At 47.6% G+C, this 23670-nt stretch overlaps 1 protein-coding gene across 1 annotated transcript; it reads left to right on the forward strand.

Annotated features, from left to right (window-relative positions):
* The first annotated feature begins 10693 nt into the window (after window positions 1-10693).
* On the forward strand, window positions 10694-23500 carry ARAF (A-Raf proto-oncogene, serine/threonine kinase). Its single transcript, XM_014462985.2, has 16 exons — window positions 10694-10822; window positions 12575-12729; window positions 12902-13005; window positions 13780-13882; window positions 13974-14128; window positions 14246-14344; window positions 16986-17127; window positions 17227-17254; window positions 17332-17477; window positions 17570-17772; window positions 20306-20482; window positions 20583-20629; window positions 21145-21263; window positions 21484-21615; window positions 22581-22715; window positions 22917-23500. Exons 2-16 carry the CDS (start codon window positions 12634-12636, stop codon window positions 23049-23051), a joined length of 1821 nt encoding a protein of 606 aa, XP_014318471.1. The 5' UTR covers window positions 10694-10822; window positions 12575-12633; the 3' UTR covers window positions 23052-23500.
* Window positions 23501-23670: the final 170 nt, after the last annotated feature.

Genomic DNA, 23670 nt, shown 5'->3' on the forward strand with positions numbered 1-23670 from the left:
AAGTTTGCCTGGCTAATCGAGATCACAAAAGGCTTTCTTATCAGGAAACTAGCACTGTTACTAGCTTCATCCCCTCTAGGCAGATCCTCTATCTCCCAACCCAAGCTGGCACTTGGCCAAACCCTCCCTCATTCTTTAGTTCTCCAACTGTTCTTCAGGGACAGCTTTTCATCTCCTTTACTGCAACTGGCTTCTACTCTCTGGGCATTTGGTTCCTCGGTACCCTTGAATGGGCACCCTTGTAACCAGAACCTAAGTTCAGCTGCCTGCCACCACAAAAGCCAAACTCGTGAGACAGATGCTGGTGAAAGAGGAAAGAGGTTTATTCAAGTACTGGTCATCTGAAAAGATGAGGGATTCTTGTTAAAAAGCCCATTTCCACATCTCGGTGCAAGCAGAGATTTTTATAAGGAGGGAGAGGGAAAGCAGAACAAAGAGGTCAAAGGGAAGGAATTTAAAAGTTCTCGATTGGAGGCCAGCACAGTCCATTCCGATAAGCACCTTGAAACTGGTCAAGTAATGGTCTGGTTGCATCATCCTGGTCTTTGACATCCTGGTTCTGAGCTTGAAGGTCAGCAAATCTCCCCAAGCTGAGATAACTGAAGGTCAGAGTCTGTTCGGAAGTTAGTTCCTAGGATTCTTTTAATATATATATCTTTTAATGATATATATATATATATATATATATATATATATATATATATATATATATCATTGATTTCAGAGAGGAAGGGAGAGGGAGAGAGAAAAATCAATGATGAGAGAGAATCATTGCTCAGCTGCCTCCTGCACACCCCACACTGAGGATCAAGCCTACACATAATTCTGTTAATTATCCTGCAATCCAATCCCCACCTTGCTTTCTTCCACCCTCATGTAATCTTCCTTATACTCTTGTCTTAATTTCAAATGCATACAAGAAACTGCAAAACTGTTATTCTCTGAAGCACTTGAGATCTTGCTTCCAGGCAATTTTTATCAGTTTGGCTCAAATAAAACCTATAAAGATTCTTTACAGATTTGGACATTTGAAAGGGTGATTAGATAACAGGAGGTCATAGGGAGATAGTTAGCATTCCAAATGTGTGTGTTCACATTTCAAAGTGAAATGAAACCCAGAGCCAGTTATTTACATTCCAGAGGACTTTGAAGGACTAGGATCACATACAATGGGTTCGCTCTCTGTGTCTCTCAGAAGGGAAGAGGGTGAGCAGCTGTCTGATTCCAATATAAACTACCAGAATCCTAATTTTGGCACTCCTCTCGTATAGTCCCAATCCCTGTACATGCAGGCCTGTCCATCTGGCTCTTACAGCATTGCCCCAGAAGGGGGAAGGATTGGGGTAAAGAAAACTGAGGTAGTTATTCCTGTAAGTAATAACTTTTCTTGTTGGGGGCCAGCCCCGGCAGGTCCAGGGGTTCCCAAAGGTGTGGACAGAGTCGGCGAAGAAGGAATGACACGGAGACAGCAGCGTTCAGTTGATCAGCATAGCGAGGTTCTCTCTTTATTGTCCTATTACATCTATATTTATACCATTTGACCCTATAAGCATGCCTCTATAATCACATCATGGTATGTTTTGGGTAACATTCTACAGTTCCTTGTTTCTTATCTGACCTTTGCCAAAAATCCTGTCTCTATCTAGTTCTGTTGATTTTAATCTTGTCTAGGTTAATCTCTGTGTTCCATTACAAGGGCTATTCCAAGGTCATTGCTCTACTGATAGGCTACAAGGAAGTGACTGAAGGAGATTATCCTACCCAGTAAAGGTTATGTCCTCCCAGCCTCGCTGCTTGCCTTCCCTGGGACTGCCCTGTGTTGGTGAGTCTCCAGGGGTATAGGCTTTGGTGCTTTCCCTGGTGGGCAGACCCCTGGGGATGGGGGCCCAACAAGTCCCAAATTTATTGCCAACAGTCTTAGTCCAAGTTCTTCATAAGTAGTACATGGTATTTCTGTAACACTAGGGGGGTTCACTGATTTATTCTCTTCCTTAGTCCTGTTAACTCCAGGGAAAAATCCTCACCTGGGGAAACAACCTTTCTCGGGGGGGTGGTCCTGTTTAAAACACATAGCGCTAAGAGGGGGAGCAAACATATGTCATATACGCCAGGTCCCTTGAAACATAAGCTGTGCAGATGTTTCTTCCCTGCAGCGACTGTGTCAAGCAGCAAGGGTGGACTGGCTTCCGGCATTTTCTTGAAATCTTATATTTACTTTTAGTATAATATGAATAAATACATATATTAAAAGTTTATTAACTACATTAGAGTGTATCTCCTACTAACAAGGAAATCTCTCACTAAGTCACAATTTAGTTATCAAATTCAAAAAATTTAACATTGATACAAATATTTAATCTATAGTCTTTTTTCAAATTGTGCCAGTTTTCCTAATGATACCCCTTAAAGCATTTTCCCCCATTCAGGATACAATCTAGAATCACACATTGTATTTTTTTAAGAGAGAGAAATATCGATCTGCCACCTCCCACACACGCCCTGATCAGGGATTGAACCTGCAACCTGGGTATGTGCCCTGACTGGGAATCCAACTCACAACCTTTTAGTGTATGGGACGCTCCAACCAACCGAGCCACAATGTCCAGGGCATCACGTATTTCATTTAATCATTACATTCTTTTTTAAAAATATATTTTATTGATTTTTTACAGAGAAGAAGGGAGAGGGATAGAGAGTTAGAAACATCGATGAGAGAGATCGACCAGCTGCCTCCTGCATGCCCCCCCCCCCTAGTGGGGATGTGCCTGCAACCAAGGTACATGCCCCTGACCGGAATCGAACCTGGGACCCTTGAGTCCGCAGGCTGATGCTCTATCCACTGAGCCAAACCGGTTCAGCAACCATTACATTCTTTTTAGGCACTTTTAATCTGGAACAGTAGATTTGTTCCAACATTAAGGTGACAACTGCCCGGTGATTACTCTCGCCTAAATCAAAAATGGTTGAAAGTCCTGGCTGGACAGCTCAATGAGTTAGGCAGTGGTCGGCAAACCGCGGCTCGCGAGCCACATGCGGCTCTCTGGCCCCTTGAGTGTGGCTCTTCCACAAAATACCGGCTCTTCCACAAAAATGCCGACTTCTGCGCATGGGCCACGAAGTTTCAATCGCACTGTACGTGCACGCCTGCACATGGTATTTTGTGGAAGAGCCACACTCAAGGGGCCTAAGAGTCGCATGTGGCTCGCGAACCGCAGTTTGCCGACCATGGAGTTAATTGTTTGGATATGCTAAGGTTGTGGGTTCAATCCCTGGTCAGGGCACATATAAGAATCAACCAATGAGCTTTGACTGGTGTGGCCCAGTGGCTGGACATTGACCCATGAACCAGGAGGTGATGGTTCGATTCCTGTCAGGACACATACTCGGGTTGGGGACTCCATTCCCAGTAGGGGCCATGCAGGAGGCAGCTGATCAATGATTTACCCTCATCATTGATGTCTCTATCTCTCCCTCTCCCCTCCTCTCTCTGAAATCAAGAAAAACATATTTTAAAAAAGAATCAACCAATGAATGCATAAATAAGTGGAACAACAAATTGATGTCTCTCTCTCTCTCTAAAATCAATAATAATAAAAATTGAATGGCTGAAAAATGGTAATTTTTAACTCTATTATTTTTTCCACATTTAATAATTGTATTTTGTTGTAAGGCACTGGTATAGACTGAATGTTTTCATCGACCCCAAATTCATATGTTGAAAACCTAATGCTGTCCCTGGCAAGTTTGACCTCCTCATCCTTGGGACCAAGGAAGGAAGAAGGGAGGTCTGATTCTCCTCTCTTGCTCTAACCTCAACTACGTCAGCCTCTATGTGGATTGATCCCAATTTTAGACACCTCACTCTACATTAATGTTATAAGACATCTCTTTTCCCTTCTGTGTTAGAAAAGGGTTTCCATGAGATAGAATGCTATTTAGACTGGATTTTTTTTAGACTGGAAATTTTACCTATGTATATAAAACCCTAATATGCAAATAGACTGAACAGTGGAACAACTGAACAACTGAACAACCAAACAACTGGTTGCTATGAAGTGCGCTAACCACCAGGGGGCACATGCGGAACATGGCAGGTGTTGGCCATGGCGGGATGGTGGAGCAGGAGAGCGGAGGCACCAGACCAAGGTGGGGCACCAGTCGCTGTCATCGGGATGAGCCTCTGATGGTTACTGAAAATTCTTTGCTCCCATGCTGCTTGCCCCCACTGCCGGCACCCAACGCTGGCCCCAATGGCTAGGTGCCTTCAGCGGGTGTGAGCAGCTGCCGGCCCTGATTGCCCCTGAGGGCTTCTCCACCTCCCCCTGCTCCTGAGGGGCGATGATTGGGGCAGCAGCTGCTGCTCGCACTCGCTGCTGGCGCCGGCCCCAATCACTCCGCGCCATCAGTGGGTACAAGTGGGATCTGTGCAGTCAGCACTTGGGAGCAGCAGCAGCTGGAGCAGGGCTGCTCCAGGAGCCGCAGCGGGAGGGGCCCGGTGGGGGTGGGGAGGATGGGCCGATATCCACCCTTGTGCCCATTGCAGCCTCTTGGCCCACAGTTCCTTTCAAGGTGCATGAATTCGTGCACTGGGCCCCTAGTATAATCTATAAAATTGTCCCCAGCTTTATTGAGAAATAACTGAGAATTAGTTTTTCTATTATTCTGATCATTGGGCTTGAAAATTGAAAATGTACAAACCTACACATTTTCTTACTTTCACAAAAACATGGAAATACTATAGGTAGCATATAATGAACTTTAAAAAAAATTAATTGGAAAAAGAAGAACCTTATCTGTTGGTTTAATGGTGTGTTTTTCACCAATTTGGATGACAGGAATAACAAATTCAAATGATGTTCAATATATTTTGTTAGGAAAGACTTCTTACCTTGAGAGTATGTTATTAAAGCTGGGGACAGTGAAACAAGGGCGGGCTCAGGACAGCAGAAGCAACTGGGGAGAGACGAGGGAGGCTGCTTTGGCTCTAGAAATGCTACAGGAAAGTGAGGCCAGGCGGGGCTGCTGTCAGCTCACTGGAAAGTCAGAGAAAAGGAGGCCTTGGAGACAGGTGTAGGGGGTTAGCCCCTGACAGCTGCTACGTATTCCCCATTGCTCCCCTGCTTGCAAGTCTCAAGGGGTCACTCAGAGTTTCAGAGCTGCATACCTATGGAGGAAGAAGAGGGGGAAGGGAGAGGTGGGGGTGTACTCCCTGGAGGAAGAGTGCACAGGACTTTTCCTAAAATAATGTTTATTTTAGGTTTACTTGTAAATTTCCCACACTCGGACCCCAGGGTTGTATATGAAAAATGTCTTCAAGAAATATTCAGAAGTTGAAACTTCCATACTCTGCTGTAGACGGAAAACTTAGAGTTGCATTTCCACTCGTTTAAAAGTACCTTTATTGTTTTTTCCAATTACAGTTTATTTTCATTATTATTTTGTTGACTTTAAGTTGCTGGTTTGTAGCAAGTCTCAGACCTGCACCGCCTCCCATTGGCTGAGGCAGCCCAAAGCCCACCTCCTTTGCGTAGCTATTGGTTTGCTAGTGGCTCCTCTGAATTTGAAGTCCGTTCTCACATTATATGCAGGGTGAAGGAGAATCTATCAATGCCCGTGGCATCCCAAAGCCAGCCTTCCACTGCATTGCCATTAGCTGGTCTCACTGCCTGTCGGGGGCCTGGAGCGCAGAATGGCTCCCAGCAGACTGCAGCCTAGCGGAGCCAGTAGTTGAGACCGATGAGTCAGGCCACTGGGGACTGCAGCTTTATCTGGGGGTGTGCGCGGTCATGTCTCCCAAAATGGGTAGCTGAGAGAACGGCTGCCCCATGGGTTCCCAGAGGTGGCGTTCCGTTCGTGGGAGTGGCTCAGGCACGCAGGACTGCTGGCTGGGTCCAAGATTCCTTAAGGAGGTGCCCCTGGCCTGCACCCTGTTCAAACAACTTTTTTAAAATATATTTTTTTATTGATTTCAGAGAGGAAGGGAGAAATAGAAACATCAGTGAGAATCATTGACTGGCTGCCTCTGCACACCCGCTATTGGGGATCGAGTCCACAACCCGGGCATGTGCCTTTGACCGGAATCGAACCCAGAACCCTTCAGTCTGCAGGCGGACGCTCTATTCAGTGAGCAAACCAGCCAGGGCTGTCTGAATACTTTTTACCAAGCTTGAAGTACTGGAGCTCTCTCTCCTCTGTCCCTCCAGTTAGGGCAACCTGAACCTCAATTTGCTCAGCTGTAAAATGGGTAGGATTACAACCGCAGTCAGTAAACACTTCAGATTTTGTATGTTTTCCAGACATGTTTCTAAGAATTTAAAATCAACAATAATAAAAGCCAACAGCCACTTTAAAATCTTTACAATTTCCAGATGGATATTTTCTAGGTGGATGTCAGAAAACCATAATCTGCTAGTTTAGGTTTTAATTTTTGTTTTAATACGTGGTGCACCTGATGGTTTTAATGTGATGACGATGATGATAAAAATTCAAATTCATTTAAGACCTTCATGACTTGTCAAGTACCTGTGAAGAAGTACCAGGCTGAAGTTGTGCCAGTTGGGATGGGTTTGGAGTGAGTCCTTGAGAAAGAAAGCATTGCCCTCGAGTGATCCATGACCCCCTTCACCCTCCATCCCTCCTCTCTGCACAGCATGTGGCATTTTGCTCATCTTTTTGTAACAGAGCCAGAAATCTGTCTTCAAACACTGTCTAGAAATTAAAGTTTTAAAACTAAAAAATACTGCCCAGCTGGCGTGGCTCAGTGTTTGAGCATTGACCCATGAACCAGGAGGTCACAGTTCAATTCCCAGGTTGTGGGCTTGATCCCCTGTGTGGAAAGTGCAGAAGGCAGCAGATCCATGATTCTCTCTCATCACTGATGTTTCTCTCTCTCCCTCTCCCTTCCTCTCTGAAATTAATCTATACTAATAAAAGGGTAATATGCTAATTAGACCAGACATCTTCTGGACATCCTTCCAGGCATCCTTCTGGACAAAGCCACGGTGGTGGGAGCTGAGGCAGAGGTAGTTAGGGGTGATCAGGCCGGCAGGGGAGAGCAGTTGGGGCAATCAAGCTGGCAGGGGAAAGAAGTTAGGCAGGCAGGCAGGTGAGTGGTTAGGAGCCTGCAGTCCCGGATTGCGAGAGGGATGTCCCAGATTGGAGAAGGTGCAGGCCAGGCTGAGGGACCCCCCTATGCACAAATTTTGTGCATCGGGCCTCTAGTAAAAATATATTAAAAAATAAAATGCACTGCACTGGCCCCAATATTCTTCTTCCTTTTGGTGCCCCTCACTGAGTTCCCACTGGATTTTTTCCTGACCCAATGTAGTGGTATGGCTCCTGCACTGGGAGATGGGGTGGGGTCCAGAGATTCAATTTCAGAAAAGAGAATTTTTCAAAAACATTTCTCTAATCAATAATTTGAAAGAAGTCTAAATATTTAGAATTATGTTTAAAACCATTTTTTTTGCCATGCACTTTTAACATAAGGTATATTTTACATTCAATAAGATGTGCCCATTTTCACTATAGAGTCTGATGAATTTTGAACTGGCCAATCACCTCTGAAAGTTCCTTCATGCCCTTCTCAGTCATTCTCTCACAAGACAATCAGTCTGATTCCCTTCACTACAGATTAGTTTTGCCTGGTTTGGAGTTTCATACAAATGGAACAATACAGTATTTCTCTCTTGTGTCTGGCTCCTTGCACTTCACCTTATGTCTATAAGATTCATAGACACATGAAGCAGTTTGTTCCCTTTTGTTGCTCCGTAGTGAAAATCATGATGTAAATGGAGCCACTTTAAAAGGGAGGTCTGCCAAGACCGGTTTGGCTCAGTGGATAGAGCGTCGGCCTGCGGACTGAAAGGTCCCAGGTTCGATTCTGGTCAAGGGCATGTACCTTGGTTGCGGGAACATCCCCAGTGGGAGGTGTGCAGGAGGCAGCTGATCGATGTTTCTCTCTCATCGATGTTTCTGACTCTCTATCTCTCTCCTTTCCTCTCTGTTAAAAATCAATAAAAATATATTAAAAAAAATAAAAGGGAGGTCAGAGCTGCCATCCTGGAGGAACTGCCCTCCATGTCTTATTCCTCAAACCTTTGGAATGTGTAAAGTGGGCAAAATAACCTTCGGACTAGACCTAAAGCAGCATTGTATCTCAAACAACTGTTTGCAAAGATAACAAGAAAGAAGATATTAAGACTAATGGACTGAAAATTAAAAACATTCTTTACCCTAGCTGGTTTGGCTTGGTGGATAGAGCATTGACCTGTGGTCTGAAGGGTCCTGGGTTTGATTCCGGTCAAGGGTACTTACCTCAGTTGGGTGGTGAGGATTAAAAAATAATAGTAAAGAAATCCTTCCCTACTCTTATCCTATATAATAAAGAGGTAATATGCAAATTGACCCTCACACCCTCGCATCACCAGATGGCCGCCCTATGTCGTCACAAGATGGCCGCTCCTACGTTGTCACAAGATGGGGGTGACCAGGCCTGCAAGGGAGGGCAGTTGGGGGTGATCGGGCCAGCAGGGGAGCAGTTAGGTGTCAATCATGCCAGCAGGGGAGCAGTTAGGTGTCAATCAGGCTGGCAGGGGAGTAGTTAGGTGTCAATCAGGCTGGCAGGGGAGTAGTTAGGGGGCTATCAGGCTGGCAGGCAGGCGAGTTGTTAGGAGCCAGCAGTCTGGGGTTGTGAGAGGGATGTCTGACTGCCGGTTTAGGCCCGATCCCACAGGGGTCCCAGATTGGAGAGGGTGCAGGCTGGGCTGAGGGACATGCCCCCCCCCCCAGTGCACAAATTTCGTGCACCAGGCCTCTAGTGTCAATATATTACTTTATTTTAAAAAATTCTTTAGCTTATTTGCACTTATAAAAATGCCTTCTTTTTATTGAGGTACTTATCCCTCTTCCCTTTCTCATAAATACGCCTTGCCTTACCTCCTAATCTGAACATTATTTGAGTTTCTGCTTGAATCACTACTTTCTAAATAGCTATTCTTTGGATCTCAAAAAATGCTTGTCGTCTCTCATTTTGACCTTTTAATTTTAGGTTAACAGTAGTATTCCATGATCCCATTGTTGTACCATTCGACACTCACAGTAGCAATCCATGTAAGCTCCAGTTGCTGTGCATTCTCATCATTATGTTCTATTTATTGTCAGTCTTTTTAATTTTAGCCATTGAGTGGTGGAGACAGAATAGAGAAGGGGCCATGGGAAATGGAGGTTGTATGACAGCCCAGTAAGTAGAACTTTTGTCTCTCTCTCCTTACAGGTAGAGAAAGCACTTTACAAATACAAGTTGAAGCATGTTGAGGTCCCCTCAACTAGTAACTTTTCTCTGATCCTTCCCACTTCAAAGAGGGATGCTGTGGCTCCAAACATGAGATTGTAGTCACTTCAATTACAAAAGGCTGTTGATGCTGTTGGGGAAAGAATTAAAATCTTGTGCCAACCCCGGGAATCCTCTCCACAGAGGTAGAAAGGAAAAATAGTTTTATTTATTGTAAACGTTAAATCAGACTGAGATGGACATCCCAAGCAATTTGCTAAAGAGTTTGCAGAAGACAAAAAAACCCAACAACCCTCACCTTTTATACAGCCAGGGAGATACAACCCGTTACATGTAAGTTCTCAAGAAAGACAATAACTTGTCCTCAAGTAAGAGAATTTTACAGCACCATTTGCTACACATAGTTCGCCTCAAATTCACCTGGCATTTGGCATAGCCATCTGCCCTTATCCAAAGGAAAAATAAAACCCCAATCTTTGACAAGCAGCTAACCATCTGGAGCTAGCCGCCTAGATCTAATTCCTGAGACTTAGATAAGGACGCTATCTTCCCTGATATTTACATTTCAAAGAGATGACTCCAAGGCCCTTACTAGTAAGAACAACATTCTTGGGTCATAAAACTGTCAGGAGGCCTATTTATCTTTTAAAGAGATTTACATACATCTCAAAGGGACAGAACAAATTTTACAAATTTCTGGTGTGTGTGTGTGTGTGTGTTTGCGTGTGTGCGCGTGTTTTAAGGAAGTGCTCTAAGAAAAGGGAGGGTGGAAAGTCTCTTTCACTTTTGACACCAGGTAAAAGTCATTTTTAAAGAAATTGTATTTACCCTTGAATTCCTCCACACATTTCGCTGCGCCTGTGCCCTATTCCATGCCCACACTCCCCCCCACCCCACCCCTTCTCCACCTGGCCAACTATGACCAGACTTTCAAAACCCTTATCAACTCCATTCCTAACGGAAGCTTGTCAGAACAGCTGCTAGGGCCAGACCCCCAGCCCGACAACACTAGAGAACGGCTCTTATCAAAAGTCATTACTCTCAGAATTGGAAAAAGTCGCAGATATTTGGTGTGTTTCCGACCCGTTTCAAAGACGGTAAAACTGAGACCCAGGAAAATCCCAACTGGCTACTTAGGGTTCCAGGTCACTGGAGCAAAAAGGGCACGTAAAGATTCAGGAAACTTAAAGTCATCTCCAAGGGACCGAAAACAGCCTGCTTTACGCTGCCTTGGCACATTTGGAGTTAAAGCCCGAGGCACGCAGGTTTCCTCCTGATTGCGCCTGCGCAAATCAGGCCTTGCGAATTTGCCCCCGACCCTGACGTTTCAAGCGGCCCCTCCTAATCCGGAACACGATCCACATTCCGCCGGTCCTGCCTTGACAGACGTGACCCTCGTCCAATAAAAATAGAGGGCTGAGTCCTACGGAGCCAATGGTGACAGCCCGAGGGGCGGTGGAGGCGGACTTTACGAGGAAACAAGAAGACAGGCTCAAGATGGAGGCGGCGGCGGCCGCTGCGGCCTGACAGGTGAGGGCGGGCCCGGCAGGGTTAGGTTTCTGGAGCGATCGCCGGGCTTGGACAGAGAGCCGGGACCGAAAGCTTAGCTCCAGGGTGACTGCGCCTGGGCCCCGGCGCCCCCCACCCGGAACCGGAGGAGTGGTTTGACCCGGGGCGAGACCATCGTCGATAGCCGGGGGTAGTGGTGGGTGGACAGGAGTCCGGGGGGCCAGGCTGCGGGGGGTGGTTTCGCCCGCTGAGGGTGGTAGCACGCCTGCGCGGAGTGGAAGGCCCTCGGTGGGCGGGGCCGTGCCGAATGGGTCTTGGGCTGTGGTGTGTTGTACCGGGATCCCCGCTAAACCTCCTTAAGGTATCTGATGACCCTTCCTTACCAGCAACGGACAGTGAGTGGAGACGGGGCTCACTACTCGCTTTATTATTCTGGATCAGTGCCTCACCCACCAGGAGAATGTTTGAGGGTTCTCCCTTTACGCCTCCTTAACCCACCCTAGCTTCTTCCATTGTCACCAGAAATACTAGTATGTCTGTGACCCGTTCATTCGTTGACAGGGATCCTTTGGTTTTTGTTTGTTTTATATTTTTATTGATTTTTAGAGAGGGAGAGAGACATTGAAACATCAATGATGAGAGAATCATGGATCAACTGCCTCCTGCACGCCCCCTACTGGGGATCGAGCCCGCAACCAGGGCATGTGCCCCGACTGGAATTGAACCCAGGACCCTACAGTCCAGGCCGATGCTTTATCCAGTGAGCCACACCAGCCAGGGCTGACAGGGATCCTTTTGGAGCCTCCCTGCTTTATCCCCATTCACCTGACCTCAGCAATGACTGGTGATGCACCATTACCCACCTGACAATGTCTGCTGATGACCACTGTCCACTCTTCTGCCCATTAGAGTCTCTAGTGACCTTTGTTAACATCTCCTTCAGCATAGTGTCCGCTGATCCTCTGTGAACTTCCTGTCACAGTCTGGTGACTCTCTTTAGCCACCTAACAGTGTCTGGGAGCCTACCATCATTACTGCCCAGGGCTTAGGGATGGCCACAGGACCCTTAAGAACATTCTGGTGCAATTCCCATTTTTCCCCAAAGTAAGGGCAACATCTGATGATCTCCCATTTGTTCCCCTTCACCCTGTGTGTGACTTTTCCTTCAGCACAGGATCTGGTAACCCCCTTCTCCATTAAAAAGGCAGGACAGCCCAGCTGGTGTGGTTCAGTGATTGAGCATCGACCTATGAACCAGGAGGTCACGGTTCGATTCCCATCAGGGCACATGCCCAGGTTGTGAGCTTGACCTGCAGTAGGGGGCGTGTAGGAGGCAGCCGATCATGATTCTCTCTCATTATTGATGTGTCTATCTCGCTCTCCCTCTCCCTTCCTCTCTGAAGTGAATAAAAAAAAACATTTTTATAAAAGGCAGGACAGCCTGTTCATGTCCATTATGTATCTGGCACACCCCGGTGCAGTGCGTGCTGACTTCTCCATTAGTCCCCAGCAGACTGTGCCCTCCAGGACAGTGTGTACTGTCTCTCATTGTGTTATCACACCCCCACCTGGCCCCATGCAGAGACCTTGGCAGAGCTGAGCAGAGGAGGAACTGGACCGACTTCAAGGTGTTACTAAGTTCCCTTGGGCAGCTTTGTGGAAATGAGGCTGCTGGGGGTGATGTGGAGCCTGCAGATTGACATTTTTTGTCTCCTGCCGCTGTGATTCCAGACTATCATTATTGGACCACTGACTTTCCTCTCTGTCTTCTAGGAGCCCCATGGCACCTGCCCAGCCCCACCTCAGCCCATCTTGACAAAGTCCTAGGCTCCATGGAGCCACCACGGGGCCCCCCTGCCAACGGGGCCGAGCCGTCCCGGGCAGTGGGCACTGTCAAAGTGTACCTGCCCAACAAGCAACGCACAGTGGTGAGTCTGATGGGAGCAAAACTGGCAGGGGTGCAGGTGGACCCAGTTGTAAATCTTGGATCAGAAGGGTAGCTAGGGATGGATGGAAGATTTCGCCAAGGGATAGGAGGGTTGGCTGGGATTCCAGTAGGGCTCTAACCCTCTCCCCCCACCCCCACCCCCATCTACACAGGTGACTGTCCGGGATGGCATGAGTGTCTACGACTCTCTAGACAAGGCTCTCAAGGTGCGGGGTCTCAATCAGGATTGTTGCGTGGTCTACCGGCTCATCGAAGGGTAAGTGTGGCAAACACACACACTGCCCTCTGGGTGCCCAGTCTCCTATCCCCTCCTCAGAGTCATCTGACTCCTTCTTCATTCTGTTGTGGAGTCTCCATTAGTCTTCCCTTAGTTCAGTGAATCCATGAGTCCAACCAGCTTGTGTTTCATTACTTCATTAGTTCATTGGCCTGTAAGGTCAACAACACACTCTCTGCTTGGTCCCCAACAAGTCTTCACCTGCTCCATCTATTTTGTTCATTTATTTTGTTCTTTCGCTATTTCATTGATTTGTCAGCTCTCTCCTACCTCTGCTTTCCCATATTCTGTCTGCTGAGTTGGGCCTCGCTGACCTTCCACTTATTCGTTTGTTCTGGGGTTCCTTAATTTTTTTACTCAATTCACACATTGCTTTTTATTTGTTGTTTCAATCAAATGCCTCATCAGCCATTTTTTTCAGAGGCTTGCTTAGCACTTCTGAGACTTAGTTGTTAATTCAGCATCTCATTTGCTCATCATCTTATGGGTGAGAGCATGGACTCGTCACGCTGTCCTGCCACTCACAATCTCTGAGGCATTAGGCAAGTAAGCCACTTTATCCCTCTGAGCCTCAGCTTCCCCATCTGTGAAGTGGGGCAATGATAGTAACTAGTTCCTAGGGTTGCTGTGATAAGAATGGAACATGCCAGGTATTAATCCACGGATAGCCGACTTGGGGGACTTTCAGGGATTCCTTGCCTTCCCAGAGCCCCTGTCCACTCTCCTACTCACTCCCTTCCTTGCCTCCTGCAGGCGAAAGACAGTCACTGCCTGGGACACAGCCATTGCCCCCCTGGATGGCGAGGAGCTCATTGTTGAGGTCCTTGAAGATGTCCCACTGACTATGCACAATTTTGTGAGTGCAGGGTGGATAGTGGGGGCAGACCCTGGGTGTGTGCGTGGGGGTCCTTGACCGGGCCTCAACCTTCCCTGCTCTGTGGCAACAGGTACGGAAAACGTTCTTCAGCCTGGCGTTCTGTGACTTCTGCCTTAAGTTTCTGTTCCATGGCTTCCGCTGCCAAACCTGTGGCTACAAGTTCCACCAGCATTGTTCCTCTAAGGTCCCCACAGTCTGTGTTGACATGAGTACCAACTGCCGACAGTGAGCCTGGCCTGGGGTGGGGTGGTGGGGGGGTGTGGGGAGGACAGATGCCCAGACACTAGAGTCTTATACATGGCTGACCCTTATCCCCTTGCTCTATACCCTAATGCCCTCAAGGTACTACCACAGTATCCAGGATTTGTCCGGAGGCTACAGACAGCATGAGGCTCCCTCCAACCGTTCTCTGAATGAGCCACTAACCCCTCAGGGTTCCAGGTAGGGATGCCTAAGCTGAAAGGCTGCTGTCCAAATAAAAAGATCTGGAGACCATAAGCCATTTGTTTTCCAACTACAAGTGAAAGTTTATTTGGGAAGTCACAGAGCCTGCCTGGGTAGCTCAGCTGGTTGGAGCATCATCCCGTGCACCAAAAGGTTGCCAGTTCAATTCCTGGTCAGGGCACATACCTGGGTTGCGGGTTCGATCCTTGGTCAGGGCATGTATGGAAGGCAACTGATGGATGTTTCTCACATCAATGTCCTCTCTCTTTCCCCCTGCCTCTTGGATGAGAATTAAAAAAAAAAGATAAATAAAGTAAAAGAAAGTCACAGAGGTAGAAAAAGTGAGCCATCTGGGCTGTGGGGGCTCAGGACACAAATTACAGAGGCAAAAGAAGGGCTCTTGGAGCTTAGGAGAGAGAGAGAGCACCCTGAGGGAAGAAGAGGGGGAAAATGCCAGGTGTGCTCCAGAGAGACAGAGAGAGAGAATGCCAACCACAAGCCATTCTTCATTTACTTGACAAACATTTGCTGAGCACATACAAGTGTAGGTAAGGGCATCAAGCTTTGGGACCTTGAGTAAATCACCCAATGTTTCTAGGCCTCAGATTTCTCATCTGTAAAGAGGGGATAATGATACTTTTTACCACATATCGTTCTGGTGAGAGTTAAATGAATTAAGATGTGTCCAGTGCTTGGAAGAAGATGCAGTGCAGGGTATAAGTTCTTATTCATTATAAACATGTATATGTTTATGCTCAAGCCTTTCCATTTTGAAATACATGTTATTTTGTTATAGGTTCCCTTTTATTTCTCCTTTATGTTATTTCTATATAAAAATACATTATTGCTCTAATATATCAAAAATTTATGACATATGCATTTTATATGTCTATTACATATCTTATAACATCTATATTTATATGGTATATGTTAATGTATCATGTGTTAGATTTATATTTTTTATATAATGTAGAACAGATGTTTTTATGTAATATATAAAATAATAAAGTTAGGGCATTATGTTATTTTTAATTATGGGATGAATTATGTATGAATTTCATTTTAGGATAGTGGGAGGGAACATTAAGAAATACTTTTGTGGCACTAGCTGGTTTGGTTCAGTGGATAGAGTGTTGGCCTGCGGACTAAAGGGTCCCAGGTTCGATTCCAGTCAAGGGCACATGCCCGGGTTGTGGGCTACATCCCCAGTGTGGGGTGTGCAGGAGGCAGCCGATCAATGATTCTTATCATTGATGTTTCTTATCATTGATGTTTCTATCTCTCCCTCTCCCTTCCTCTCTGAAATCAATAAAAATATATATATATTTTAAAAAGAAATACTTTTGTGCCCTAGCTGATTTGACTCAGTGGATAGAGCATTGGACCATGGACTGGAGGGTCCTGGGTTTGATTTTGGTCAAGGGCATATACCTTTGTTGCAGGCTCCATCATGCAGGAGGCAACCAATATATGTGTCTCTCTCACATTGATGTTTCTCTCTGTCTCTCCCTCTCCCACTCTCTCTAAAAATCCATGGAAAAGTATCCTCAGCTGAAGATTAACAACAACAAAAAGAATTTTTGTAATGTTTTTTATATATATATATATATATATATATATATATATATATATATATATAACATATATGTATAACATATATAACATATATGTATAACAAGTACATATAGCATATCCTATATAATAAAGGTGTAATATGCAAATCGACCGAATGGTGGAATGACCAGTCACTATGATGCGCACTGACCACCAGGGGGCAGACGCTCGACACAGGAGCTGTTCCTGGTGGTCAGTGCACTCCCACAGGGGGAGTGCCGCTCAGCTAGCTGCTGGCAAGTGCAGCAGTGGTGGGAGCCTCTCCCGCCTCTGCTGCAGGCAGTCAGTAAGGAGCGAGGGGTCCCGGACTGGGAGAGCCCTGGATTGCATGAGGGATGTCTGACTGCCGGCTTAGGCCCAATCCTCAGGGGGGATCGGGCCTAAGCCAGCAGGCAGACATACCCGAGGGGGTGCAGGCCGGGCTGAGGGACACCCCTCCAGTGCACAAATCTTGTGCACCAGGCCTCTAGTATAACATAATATGTATAGTTTGAAACATTACGATTTTAATATAAATCATATATATCATATAACACATGATATATTTGAATAGTACATATAGTTATAAAGTATTATACATTACTCTTTCGTCCACTATCAGTGTGGCTCATTGTCCCTCCTTTAGGTCTTTCCTCAGATGTCACCTCCTTAGAGAAGCCCTTCCTGACATCACCAGTGTCACTCTCTGTCTCCTTATTTTGCTTTATTTTTTCCTTTATTGCACCTATCACGATCAGACACATTAAGTATTCTTTTTTTTCTTTTCTTTTCTCTTTCCCTACTGGAACATCAGCCCCATGAGGGTAAAAACTTTTGTTTTGCCCACAGTTTTTTTCAATACCTAGCATGGTATCTGGCATACAGCAGGTACTCAATAAGTGTTTCTTGAACAAATGAATAATAGTACTAACAGTGAATGTTTGCTCTGTGTGAGCTAATCACATGTTTATGATGGGCAGGGGGGGTGCGGCCTGACTGGTCCTCCCATTCATTGGACAGTGATTTCAAGTCTCTCCCCTGGCAGCTCCAGCTCCCAGCACCGAGACCCTGAACACTTCCCCTTTCCTGCCACGGCCAACGCCCCCCTGCAGCGCATCCGCTCCACGTCTACTCCCAACGTCCATATGGTCAGCACCACAACCCCCCTGGACTCCAGTCTCATCCAGGTTGGTGTCGAGGGGGCAGTCACAGGGAACCACAAGGCAGAGGGGGAGCCATTCCTGTTGGCCTCCACTTCTCTCTGACTGCTCTCCCTCTTCTTCCAGCTCGCCGCCCAGAGTTTCAACGCTGAAGGTGAGCCCCCCGCTACCTTTGCCCTGAGCCCCCCTGCACCCTACTTGCCTCCACTCACATCCTCTTCACAACCACAGCTGCTGGTAGTAGAGGTGGCAGTGATGGAGTGCCCCGGGGGAGCCCCAGCCCGGCTAGTGTGTCCTCGGGGAGGAAGTCCCCACATTCCAAGTCCCCCTCAGAACAGCGGGAGAGGAAGTCCTTGGCTGATGACAAGAAGAAAGTGGTAAGCTCCAGGGGGAACCTGTGGGGGGCACCACAGGCTGAGCGCTAAGGGATGTGGGCAGGCCCCTGAGATGCCGCCCATGTGGCCCACAGAAGAATCTGGGGTACCGGGACTCGGGCTATTACTGGGAGGTGCCACCCAGTGAGGTGCAGCTGCTGAAGAGGATCGGGACGGGCTCGTTTGGCACCGTGTTTCGCGGGCGGTGGCATGGCGATGTGGCTGTGAAGGTGCTCAAGGTGGCCCAACCCACAGCTGAGCAGGCCCAGGCCTTCAAGAACGAGATGCAGGTGCTCAGGTGAGATTGCACGTGTGTGTGGAAGCGGGGAGAGGGCAGTGGGCATGGCCTTGGCACCTCCAGGGAAAGGCCATGCCCGGGCGCTTCTGCACATCAACTGTGTTTGTGTCGGTTGCAACCATAAACATTAAGTTGTATCAAGAGTGTCCCCCTCCCCTCTGGGAAACAGGTATGTCTAGAGGACCTCTGGTGATGTGATTGTTTGTGTTTGGGTTAATACTGACATTAATTAACAGCTCTGGCTTTAAAACGTGGGTCTTGTTTGCCTGCTGTGAAATGGGCAGGGGTGGGGAACCTTTTTTCTGCCAAGGGCCATTTGGATATTGATAACATCATTTGAAAACCATGCAAAATTGTCAACTTGAAAATTAGCCTGCTGTATTTGGTCAGACATATAATTTACTCACCCCTAATGCCTTGGCAGGGCCAGACCAAATGATTTCTTGGGCCTTATATGGCCCAAGGGCCTGGCATTCCCAACCCCTGCCATAGGACATTAACACCATTGAGTGCATCATTAACACCATTGAGTGCGCTTACATGAATAGCATAATGCTAGTTAACTGCATTGCCAGGAAGGCTTGCATCCTTTCTCCTCTGCTTGTACTGCATCATTAGTATTATGCTTATTGTGTTGCATTCTTGTCATTAATTTATTATGATAATGCCATTATTTAAAGAATAGTATTACAGTTGACCCTTGAACAACACGGGTCCACTTATACGTGGGCCTTTTTTCAACCATACTGTAAATGTATTTTCTCTTCCTCATATTTTCTTAACAGTTTCTTTCCTCTAGCTTATTTTATTGTAAGAATATAGTATATATAGTATATAACATACAAAATATTTGTCAATCAACTATGTTATCAGTAAGACTTCTGGTCAACAGTAGGCTATTAGTAGTTAAGTTTTAGGGAGTTGAAAATTATATGTGGATTTTTAACTGCATGGGGGATCAGTGCTCCTAACCCATGTGTTGCTCAAGGGTCAACAGTATTAACTATAATCATAACCATAATTTAATTATTGTTTAATTAATGATTGTAGTTGCTCTACTTAACATGTCATTAATACTATATTAGCTCATCTATGCTGAGTGTTCCCTTTTTGCCGCTCTAGTTACTACCACTGCAAGGCCTGCTGGCATGGGCTTTCCTCTCTGACAGATGAGCACAGTTGTGTTAGAGTTGATGTTCTAACCCCTTGTGCTATTTTAATATTTATCCTCATAATGGATGCCATAGTAAGAAAACTTTTTTCCTCTGTGAAATAGCAATGATTTGAGCATGCTGTTAATTTGCATTACATTAATGTTTTAACCATAATATGACTGCCATGAAGAATGCTTATGTGCTGTTATCGGCTCTGACATGGCAAAATCGCAGAGCATCACTGATGTTACAGTTGACCCTTGAACAATGTGGGGGTCAGGGGTGCCGACCTCCCTGCACAGTCAAAAATTTGTGTGGAACTTTAGACTCCCCCCAAACTTAGTTGTCCCCATGCGGATTGGTTCTAGGACCCCCCAACAGACACAAAAATCTTCAGATGTTCAAATTCCTTATATAAAATGGTGTAGATCAGTGCATACAGTCAGATTTCGGAATCCGTGGACTCCCAACCTCAGATCGAAAACTGTACAGGTAATTTATGGAAAATATCCATGTATAAGTGGATCTGTGCGGTTCAAGCCTATGCTGTTCAAGGGTCAACTGTATTTACACTTGTGCTACCATAACTGCAGTTAATCCTTCTATAAGGAATGAAGGTTTTCTTCTAAATTAGGGTTGATCTATTCATATGTGACAGAGTTCCCGTGAGGTAGAGCCAGGTACCTAGGAGCAATAACAAGGACAGTGACCTTTACAGAGGGCTTACTTGTGTTCGGTGCTGTTGTATGTGCCTTACAGATTGTTTACTCCCAACATCTGCATAAGATAGCTAATATAATTATCACATTTGAGGAAAATGAGACACAGATTACTAGTAAGTGTCCTCCTGAGGTTGCACAGTGAGTACCTGGGGAAGCCTGGATTGGAACATAGGATCTCACTTGAGTCCAAAGACCAACTTCCTTACTGCTAAGCCTCTTGTGGTGATCAATAGGATATAATCACATCACTGATATTTTTACCTGGCATTTATCAATATTACACGGCTATAGCATAATATTGATAAGTTGGCATTCCACTTTCTTGTTTGTAGAATGGTCACAGGCCCAGGTAATAGTCAGGGTCAGAGGTATGGCAGGTGTTGGTGATTAAGACCCTACTGGGTGGCAGAGGGTTGGGGGTAGTCATCCATCCCTCCTGCTTTTGTTGGGAGACTCGGATGAAGAAGCTCAGAACGTAAGCCCCAGCTCCGAATCAGCCCAGCAAAGATATCTCACAGAATCATTGAATCTGACTAGGTCTGGCCCTGAGCTTCCTAAAAGGCAGGGTGGAAATGATGACAGGAGAGGGCAGTGAACAGCATATTCCTAATGCTCAGAAAGTGAGTGACAGTTGCTCTTTTCCCTCCCTGCCTGCAGGAAGACACGTCATGTCAACATCTTGCTGTTCATGGGCTTCATGACCCGGCCGGGGTTTGCCATCATCACACAGTGGTGCGAGGGCTCCAGCCTCTACCACCACCTGCATGTGGCCGACACACGCTTCGACATGGTCCAGCTCATTGATGTGGCCCGGCAGACTGCCCAGGGCATGGAGTGAGCCTCCTGGCCTAGGGACTAGGAAGGGGGCTGGGGAACCTGGGGGAGGGAGATGAGGTAGCCCCCAGCCAATTTGCCACCCACTTCCACCCCACAGCTACCTCCATGCCAAGAACATCATCCACCGGGATCTCAAGTCTAACAGTATCTATCTGTCCCAGTCTCAGAGCTGGGGTGGGGTGAGGACTTAGAGAGATGTGTCTTGTGCTGCGGGGGGGGGGGGTTCTGAGGATGAATAGGGAGGGGCATGTGTCACATAGCCCTTGCCAGGTGGCAGAGCTGTGGCTGGTGAGGAGCCTTTAGTAGGGTCTCCTGGTCAGGAGTCAGAGTTGTGGCTTGTTCAGGTGCTGTTCTTGGGACTCTGGTCAGAGTTTGTGTGGCAGTTGTGGAAGGCATTATAGAGAGTTCCTGATCAGGGTCACAGGTATGGTGGGTATGGGTGCCCTTAGTGGGGCTTCCTATTCAGAAGTCAAGGGGCCAAGTGTAGGGGGCACTAATTGGAGCTCCCACTCAAGTCAAGGTTGTGGGTTTGTGTGACATTGGGGGACTTCTGGTCAGGGTTAGAGGCATGACTGGTTTGGAGGTGTTAATGAGAGCCTCCTAGTCAGGGTGAGAGGTGTGGCTATTGGGAGTCTTGTAGTGGCCCTTGACCACGGTGGACATCTTCCTACATGAGGGGCTCACAGTGAAGATCGGTGACTTCGGCCTGGCCACGGTGAAGACAAGATGGAGCGGGGCTCAGCCCTTGGAGCAGCCCTCAGGCTCTGTGCTGTGGATGGTGAGTTGGGCCAGACTGGGCCAGGGGCATGTAGGGCCATGGGCTGCAGGGCTGGGCCATGGGGTGCCGAGTGGGGAAGGGGATGCCTGTTTGGACTGCTCACGTTTCCCCTCATGTGGGTGGCTCTGAGTTGTACCCAGTGTGGCTAGTGGGATCTGGGACTATGGGCCAGCCATTGGCTGACCTTCATGGTTCTCCTGCCTGGTCTGGCCTATTGAAGGCGGCTGAGGTGATCCGTATGCAGGACCCGAACCCCTACAGCTTCCAGTCGGATGTCTACGCCTATGGGGTTGTGCTCTACGAGCTCATGACCGGCTCCTTGCCTTATAGCCACATTGGCAGCCGTGACCAGGTGAGCCCCACGCCTTACCTGTAATTTCCCAGGCTAAGGGACCCCCTCAGCCCCTAAACCCCAGATTTTCTCCTTTGCACAGACCAAGAATGCCACATTTTCTCCAGAAACCCCAAATTTTCTGCGCTTAGAACTCCCACAATCCTCTGGATCTCCTGTACCCAGAATCCCCTTCCCCCACAGCCACAATCCTCTGGGTCCTCAAAGTTCAGAAACTCCTGAATCTCCTATGCTCAAAAACCCCTTCAGACCCCCAACACCCAGAAGTCCTCTGGACCCCTCGACAACTACCAGTCCTTTGGCTCGTAGTCCTTGTACTCAAAATCCTGCAAGTCCCCAAAGCCCAGAATCTCATTTCTCCCAGAAACAGAATTCCTCTGTGCTTCTATAGTACAGAAACCCACAATTATTCAGGCCTTGGGTATTTGGCAGGTTTTGGGGCCCTGGCATCCACAATACTCTAGGCCCCAGACTTTCACAGTTGTCCAGATCCAAGGCAGGCCTTCAGAAACCAAGGATCCTCTAGACTCCAGATACCAATAGTCCTACAGGCCACATGGACCCATAGTCCTCAGGCCCCAGACCCCCACGGAAATACAAGCTCCTGAGGGCTAGAATACTTTAGCCCCCTCCAGACCCAGAAGTTCACATTTCTCCCAGACTCAATACTTCCCAGGTCCCTAGGCCCCCTAGAAACCTATGGACCCATAATCCTCTCGGCCCTAGACACCTGAAATCCTTGACTTTCCTCAAGCTTAAATCCCTGTGTTCTGCTAGCAGAGATTCCTTGCAAGGCCTCAGAGACCCAGAATCCGTGGATTCACAAGATACCACAATCCTCAGAGCCCCAATACCCAGAATCCCCAGTTCCCCCAAAGGAGCCTTCTAAGTTTCTTGAGAACTGAAATTCTCCAAGCCTTCCAGCCCAGATCCCTAGATCAGCCATTTCTCTCCCCCCCCCCCAGATTATCTTTATGGTAGGCCGTGGCTATCTGTCCCCGGACCTCAGCAAAATCTCCAGCAACTGCCCCAAGGCCATGCGGCGCCTGCTGTCTGATTGCCTCAAGTTTCAGCGAGAGGAGCGGCCCCTCTTCCCCCAGGTGGGCCGGGTAGGAGGGCTGGATACTCTGGGGAGGGGACTCTGAGAAGGAGGAAGACTCTGAGATGTGAATGTGAACCATGCGTGTTCAGTGCTCAGAGGAATAGAATGTGTGTGTATATACTTCCCTGTAAGGTTGGGTCTGGTGGTATTGGGGTGCCCGTGTGACTGGATTCCCCTCCTCATGCTACCCTGCCCCTAGATCCTGGCCACCATTGAGCTGCTGCAGCGGTCACTCCCCAAGATTGAGCGGAGTGCCTCCGAACCCTCCTTGCATCGCACCCAGGCTGATGAGTTGCCCGCCTGCCTACTCAGCGCAGCCCGCCTTGTGCCTTAGGCCCCGCCCCCAGCCACCAGGGAACCAATCTCAGCCTTCTACACCAAGGAGCCTTGCTCACCAACCAATCAATGTTCCATCTTTGCCCAGATACTGCCTCAGGATTCCCCATTTCTGCCCTGGGAGATGAGGGGGTCCCCATGTGTTTTCCAATTTCTCTGGAACTGGGGGGACCCCAAAAGATTGAGACCACAGCCTCATCCATAGTCCAGTTTTCTCTTGACTTTGGGGATACTTCTAAATTTGGGAGCTCCTCCATCTACAATGGCTGGGATTTGTAGCAGGGATTCCACTCAGAAACCTCTCTGGAATTTGTGCCCGATGTGCCTTCCACTGGATTTTGGGGTCTCCAGCACCCCATGTGGATTTGGGGGGGTCCCTTCTGTGTCTCCCCTGTCATTCAAGGACTCCCCCCTTTCTTCACCAAGAAGCACAGAATTCTGCTGGGCCTTTGCTTGTTTATTTTGCTTCCCGACTCTTCTCGTGGGGTTCAGAGCCGCTGAGGGGTGGGGGTGAGTCCAGGCAAGGAGTGGAGGTTGGGGGAAGGTGCAGACCACACAAACAGCGCCACTGCACGCATCACCACAGGCGGCACGATGAACGAGGACCACATATGCCA

Source organism: Myotis lucifugus, unplaced genomic scaffold (genome assembly GCF_000147115.1).
Source record: "Myotis lucifugus unplaced genomic scaffold, Myoluc2.0 scaffold_196, whole genome shotgun sequence".
Classification (NCBI taxonomy): Eukaryota; Metazoa; Chordata; class Mammalia; order Chiroptera; family Vespertilionidae; genus Myotis; species Myotis lucifugus.

Excerpts from the sequence above, each read along its gene's own strand:
- ARAF (XM_014462985.2), top strand. The coding sequence starts at position 12,634 with ATGGAGCCACCACGGGGCCCCCCTGCCAACGGGGCCGAGCCGTCCCGG. Across the intron at positions 14,345-16,985 it reads CTAACCCCTCAGGGTTCCAG|CTCCAGCTCCCAGCACCGAG; the intron begins GTAGGGATGCCT and ends CTCCCCTGGCAG. Across the intron at positions 17,478-17,569 it reads CTGATGACAAGAAGAAAGTG|AAGAATCTGGGGTACCGGGA; the intron begins GTAAGCTCCAGG and ends TGTGGCCCACAG.